The sequence below is a fragment of the Apis laboriosa genome, unplaced genomic scaffold, assembly GCF_014066325.1.
Source record: "Apis laboriosa isolate Shangri-la unplaced genomic scaffold, ASM1406632v1 scaffold11_cov152, whole genome shotgun sequence".
Lineage (NCBI taxonomy): Eukaryota > Metazoa > Arthropoda > Insecta > Hymenoptera > Apidae > Apis > Apis laboriosa.
This window is the reverse complement of record NW_025221020.1, coordinates 409165-416191: the sequence shown is the minus strand read 5'-3', so window position 1 is coordinate 416191 and position 7027 is coordinate 409165. Positions and strand designations below refer to the sequence as shown.

General features: G+C 36.4%; 1 protein-coding gene across 3 annotated transcripts in view; it reads right to left on the bottom strand.

Moving 5' to 3' along the window:
* Nucleotides 1–4326: 4326 nt before the first annotated feature.
* The window catches only part of LOC122719526 (dnaJ homolog subfamily C member 2), a 3160-nt gene continuing 459 nt past the window's right edge, over nucleotides 4327–7027 (bottom strand). For 2 of the 3 annotated variants that reach the window (XM_043945434.1, XM_043945441.1), the window contains exons 2-5: nucleotides 6637–6906; nucleotides 6135–6519; nucleotides 4966–6061; nucleotides 4327–4861 (exon numbers count right to left, since the gene is read on the bottom strand). In XM_043945434.1, coding sequence (XP_043801369.1) covers nucleotides 4811–4861; nucleotides 4966–6061; nucleotides 6135–6519; nucleotides 6637–6906 — 1802 coding nt within the window. In that variant the 3' untranslated portion in view covers nucleotides 4327–4810. Of the gene's footprint in view, nucleotides 4862–4965; nucleotides 6062–6134; nucleotides 6520–6597; nucleotides 6907–7027 lie in introns of those variants that run through there. The other variant, XM_043945450.1, reaches the window with a different exon arrangement.

Genomic DNA, 7027 nt, shown 5'->3' with positions numbered 1-7027 from the left:
AGAGAGAGAGAGAGAGAGAGAGAGAGAATGGCAGTGTAAGAGATACATGATCGCGAGAGGAATATACCGGGCTATTGTATTCTCCATCGATGGATCGATGAAAAAATGTTCCCTTCCATGCACAAAATCGGGTAACGATATCGCGTGATCTTCGACCTTTCATCCGATCGTCGTTTCATCGACTACCGAAACCGTTTCCATGTATACACTCGTTCCTCGCAAAACGGCGAAAAAAAAAACACGAGACAAGGACATGAGGGGCAAACGTTTCGACGACGAGTATCGGATTCAATTTCCAAAGAAAAATTAAAAAAAACGTGGAACACATCCAATAGACATGTGGTTCTGCAGATATTTCATCGACTATCCCTGTTTTACGTGGCGAAGACTGTTGACCAATTTCCATTCGATTATTTGAGATCGAATTGTCAGCATGTATGTAATAATATATTTGTGGAAATACGCTATAGCGTAATTTTCTAAAAAAAAGTGTTCATCTTTCTTAACGCGCAAGAGTTGGGAAATTTCGAATGTTGATAAAATAAAATATAATCCACTCTTCTTTCTTCTTTTTCGATATTCTCTAGTCGCGAAATTTCGTTTCGTCGAGTCTTGTCGCGAAATTTTCCAGAAGAAACCCGAACTGATTAACGCAAAATCGTTCGATCTCTTGTGTACCTTGAAACGATTTGGACAATAATTTTCATCGATGATATTTCTCAGAATCACGTTCTTTGGAACCACTTCTCTCGCCATTATTTCGATACCAAAGCCAGGTTCTACTGCTCCTTCGACTCGTCGCAAACCCATCTTTTCAATCTTTATCTTATTCGTGTTGCGTTTCTTTCCTATTTGTCGAGTTTTAAATCTATCTCGTTTTCTTTTGTTTTTTTTCTTTTTCTCTCTCTTCTCTTTCTTTCCCTTTTCGTATCCTCTTCTTGATTCGCAATTTCTTTTCTATTTTTTTCTTTTTTTTTTTTTTTTAATTAGATCTCAAGATCTACGGCCGATCTTTTTAGATATACATATATGTATAATAAATGGTAAAATCATATACATACTTATGCATTCGAGTAAGACATAAGAATAGGTTCGGAGAGCCGCGGTCAACGCGTGCCCTTCGTCAACAAGGGAACCAAACAAACTATAAAAAACGCTATTTAAAATGGAATAAACCAATCGACGGACACGTCTTTGGACATTTTCTTAGAAGTACGGTAATATAAGTAACGTGGTGTGTGTGAGGAGCCGAGATAGTTTGGTAATAACGCGCGCGGCTTCGTCGAATATTACCGAGAGAGAGAAAATAAAAGGATAATAAAGTAAGACATCTCTGCCACGACAAGTCGCGCACGATATTACCAATCGTTCTGAGGATGATGCTACTCGCGTTATATATACTATAGTCGACCTTTCGTATTCGTTTTTCCAGCGTCTTTTTAACAATTATGTATTTGTCTATAGCGATCTTTTTATACTGTTGTAAAGTGGCGTTTACACCGATCCGTAGAATATACGCGTAGAAAAAAAAAAAGAAAAAAAAAATTCTTACCTTTAAATCATAATGTCGGATTAAATAGCGGCACGCGATTCACTCTTGTCGCTTAAGTGTTTGATAGACGCGTTTAGAGAGAGAGAGAGAGAGAGAGAGAGAGCGAGCGAGCGAGCGAGCGAGAGAGCGAGAGAGAGAGATAGAGATAGACCAACGTTTTCTATGTTACGAGACTGAGGATCATCGAAGCATGTGGCGTATTATATATACCGAACGAAAGAGAGAAACGAGCAACGCGAAATTCGAGAGAAACCGGTCCTTTTTAATGCCTTCCTCTTCGGTCTCGCTAGCCTTTGTGGCCCAGTGAACCCAAATCTATGTATTGCTCGTTCATCGTGCCACTATTCTCAACACTACACACACACACACACACACACACACACACACACACACACACACACACACACACACACACACACACACACACACACACACACACACACACACACACACACACACGGTGCACATAATCGATATCGACGATCTTTTACCACGAGATCGAAAAACGGTCAGCGATCGCGTGAAACGTTCGAAGAGCAAGATTCGTGCATTCACTTTGCACCTCAATTACAGATTAAATATACGCTTGTATCGTCATTCGAAGATCCGAGAATTTTTCGCAAATCATTCGAATTATATTCCGTTTTTATTTTGCTATCTTTTTGAATCATTAATAATTAATTAACAAGAAGAGAAAAAAGTCGAAATGAGATCGAAGACACGACCAAACTGATTATTCGAATTTTCGAATCTTGTGCTTCGATGCGTTTAAACGTGCTGACGAATTCGTGGCACAGCTTTGGCACTCACACACGCTACTTGCACCGTTTATTTTTATTAAGACCCTCTTATATCGACACGGTAATAAACGATGCTCGCGCAGATCGTTATCATCGGTTTTTCGAAGACATCATACTTGACGCACTTTGACAAAGACGCCTCGATCATCGATGTTCGATACGAATCAAGAGTAACGCGTTTCCTCCTTCCTTTTCTTTCTCTTTCTTTCTTTGTACATCATTCGGTTGAGTGACATTAAGTTTTTCATTATATAACAAGCTTTTTCGAACGATTATCTTTGTAACTCGATGATCGCGCCAATTCGCAAGAGACTTTCGATTCTCGGATCCGAGAATTATCTCGATTTTGCTTCAATTTTTATCACGCTTTTTTTTTTATTCGATTCGTTAAAAAATAACGGTGTTGAAAAACAAAAGCAAATATTTGAAGATGGTGATTCAACTATTAGCATTAACCGGTTTCGTGTACGAATAATATAAATACGTTACGATATTAAATACGCACAATACGATTTATCCATTAGATGTGATTTAACGGTTAATGCGATGATACAAATTATAATGTCGAAAATAAAATGAAACTTGACGGAATATATGATCGTAAATTTGTCCGATTGATTCAAAGTTGAATTATTTTTGTTGCTTCGTTCCATAAACGTATTATATGCAACGATATTATTTGTATATTTCAATGTTTAAGCCGATAAAAGGATCGAAACGTTTTTACGTTTTCCGAGGAAACGTCCTCCCATGCCAGATCTAACAATCTATCTACGTATCTCGTTCGAAAAATGAAACGGGTATACCACTTACTTGAGCATTTGCGACTCTCGTTAGTCCGTTAGGAATTTTACAGAGTTAAGATCCACAACCTTAAAGATGCACAACCAACAGACACGCACACGATATACTGCCGTTTTTCTTTTTCCACTTTATTCCTCCTGCTTTCTATTCATCGAACAATATTTCTCTTCCCACCTATCTTCGTAAATAATCCTCAATGATTTGTAGCGCACGATAATCGATTCACTGAAAATTCACTGTGTTTACGTAAAAGGGGGTAATCTCTAGCACGTTTTTAAGATTTTGTCGTTTTCCAAATGATTTTCTAATTCTTCGTTGAAATGGAAACGTGATGTAACGTGAAATGCAACGATAGAGTACAGTTACAAATATCGATATGTTCATCTTTATCGCGCGCTACAATACTGTTCGTGTCTTCGAAAAAAGAAGGAGAAAAATAAAAAGAAAAGAAAAAAAAAAAAGAAAAAAGTAAAAAAATACATGGTGCAAATTGGAAATGCGAGTCCAGTTTCTTTCTGCACCTGGTGATACTTATATAGGAAAAAAAATGCGACGCTTGCGTTTGCAAGAAGCCAAATAACGGTACTTATTTATCACGTAAATGGTTGAACGAACGAATGATCGTAAAACATCGGTCACTCTGTATTTACATTTCTTTCGAGAAAAATGTCGAAAGGCACATAGCCAAACGAGTTAAAAAGTTAAAAAAAATCACTTACCCACCACTAGGCTTACGCTTTACGATAATCATATTTTTTTTTTTCTCCGTTTTTTCAAACAAAAAAAATTTATCTACAATGAACCTACGCTCAATACTTTGCTTCTCGTTTACTCAAAGATCGATCCTTTTGTTCGATGTTCGATTTTCCAAACTTGATTGAAATTCTAAACGGTTGTTGGGTAAAGCGAAATGTTGAGCGCAGATGCATTCGAAATGCTAAATACGTGCATGTGGTTCCGAGAATATTGCGCAAACGAAACTGGCGAGAACGACGAAGGAACTGCATGGATAGTATTCGCTGCATAGAAAGGAACTAACACAGAAAAATTGTTGTTGTTAATGTTGTCAAAAAAAAAAAAAAAAAAAAATGTGTCAAATTAAAAATATAAGAATTTCAAGCATCTCACGACCTAGTTGTGTATTCGAGTGGAGATTGAAGACAACACGCGTTTTCGAAATATCGGTCATTTTTTTATTTATAAAGTATGTATGTACGCTTTGACGTAAATGGCAATTGCTCTTTAGTATCGTATTTTACATTACTTACAAGACACTTTAATCGTTCGATCGTAAAACAATTGTTATGTCAAAAAAAAAAAAGAAAAAAAAAAAAAAAAAAAAAAAAAAAAAGAAAAAAGAAATTTATTTTCAGGAGCGTCAATTTGAACCTTGGGACCACAATTTTCCATGCATTTAACATCTGCGATAAATGTACAGTCACTAAGTGCGGTAAATTGCTTTCTTGCGTATAAGTAGCAGAAAATTTCTAGAATTCTTGTTGCAAACTGTGCATGTACAAATTAAAACAAGGCACAAGTATATACAATAGCCGACGTTCGGAAAAAGCTAAAATTCAATTCGTCTTCCAAACTTATTTCTTTGTATTCGAATTTAATAAGTTAAAAAAAATTTCATAATAAGGACAGACTAATATTATTTCATTACTTGTGCAGCCTTTTTTGCTTTGACAAGTTCGACCAGCTCCTGCAAAATGATGGTATAAATTTTAATATGTAAAAAAAAAAAAAAAAAAAAAAAAAAAAAAAGAAAAATGATATATCTTGAAACGATATTTCTCCGAAACATACCTTATACCTTCTCATACATTCTTTTTTTGTCCTAGTTGGAATACAAGCAGCTATCTGATCCCATCTATCAGGCACACTCGTAGGATAAGTCTTTAAAGCTTGTTCCAAAAGTTTCTGCTCTGCTGGAGTCCAAGGCTGCGACTCTTTCTTTTGTTCAGAATTAATACCATTCAAAATAGGGTGATCTAAACGTTCCGTAACTGCTGGCATTCTATCTTCGATCGATTCCTTTGTTTTCTTCTCGGCAATAAAATTATCGTACGCCTTTTTGTTTGCTTGCTCTTTTAGGCTTGATCTACTAAAATCTGTCGATTGTAGATCTTTAGCTTTTGCGAGAACCTCTTTCGCATCGCGTGTGATTCCGGTAGAAGATGTACTATGCTGATTAATAAAATTTGCAACTACCTCCCAACGTTGATTTGTTCCAGCCGGAAATAAATTCACCGCTTTTATCAGAAGTTGTAAATCATTTTCATTCCATGGAGCAGTGTGAGATTTTACTTGCTTTTCCGGCGTGTTTCTCATATCATTTGAAATAACACCAGCTCTACGTTCTGCTTCTATTTTTTTTTCAGTTTCTTCCATAATATTTAGAAATGCTATCCTACCCTCAGCCTGTAATTTCTTCATCGCTTCCTCCAATTGAACTAATTTAAAAAGTTCACAAATTTTTTCAACACTTTCCATATGCTTAATATTTTCTTCCGAATTTTGAGCAAAGTAATTGTTAGCTTTGCAAAAATCTCTCAACGCTTTTCTTTCTTTACGAAGTGCTTTCTTTTGCGCTTCTCTTTCTTGTTTAAGCGCATCCAGTTTTGCTTTCTCTTCGATCTCTCGCTTTTCTCTTTCTAGTCGTTCCTTTTCTGCTGCATCTCGCGCTATTCTTTCCTCTTCTTGTTGTCTTGCTTTTGCCGCTTCTTGTTTCGCTTTTTTTGCTGCTGTTTTCTTATCTTTATCTTCCTGCTGGAATTTTTTTATTCTAGGATCGATATTATAAGCCATATCAACCAATGTACGTATACGTGCCATTTCTTCCTTCTTTCGTTTCGCACGAGTTGCTTTATTCTTCTTCTCGATCCATTTACGCATATCTCGGCTAAAAGAAAGATTAAGATCAATTATAAAAACGTATTAAGAAATAGAAATATTGTATAGGGGATATTACTTACTCTTGACCACTTTCTTTGTCTTCTTCGTCTAAATAAGAATATTCGCGCCACGAGTCAAAATCATACCAAAATGAATAAAATTTTTCTACTTTATCTCTAGGTGTATCTGATCCACCTAAACGTGGTACGGGCTTTTTTGTAGACCATCTAGCATTTTCCTTAAATGCTTTACCCATAATCGCGTAAAAATTATTTTTACAATCTTTTTCGTCCGGTAATTCGTCGCTAAAATATGGATCCACACTGTCGTAACTCCGACGCTTTGCAGGGTTCCCTAAAATTTCCCAAGCCCGTGTTATGCAGGTGAAGTAATCGTCGTCTGGTCGGATTTCCTCTCCCATGGCCTTCCGCTTATCTGGATGATGTTTCAGAATTTTCTGCTTATCTGTAATTCACATATCAAATACTCCTCAACCGCGTTAATCATTGTGTCAGGCAAGACAATGAACGATATAACACCTACATTCCTTTACAGAGTATACTTTGAACTTTCTCTACGTACAAGCCCTTTTTATAATATCTTCGGTTGCTTTGTGCCTAAGCTTTTTCAAGCCTAAAACAGCGTAATGATCTTGATCTCTCCACTCCTTTGGGTCCAATGATCTAAGGTACTCCAAGTCATCTTCAAACTGATATTGAGAAAAATCCTCTTCATCGGACGATTCTGATACCCTGGTAGGCATAAGACTGCGATGAAACTGAGCTGCCCACGCTTGTGCAGTTGAGTATAAAACTAAAGGTCCTGCTTCACATGATTCCATCTTGGATGAAGCTGTAAATTGTTTCATAATCGTTGAGATTTCCTATATTCAATTTAATCTTCGTTCCGTTACATCCACATGCAAAAATAAATATCTTTCGATTGCACGATACATATATATATATATATATAT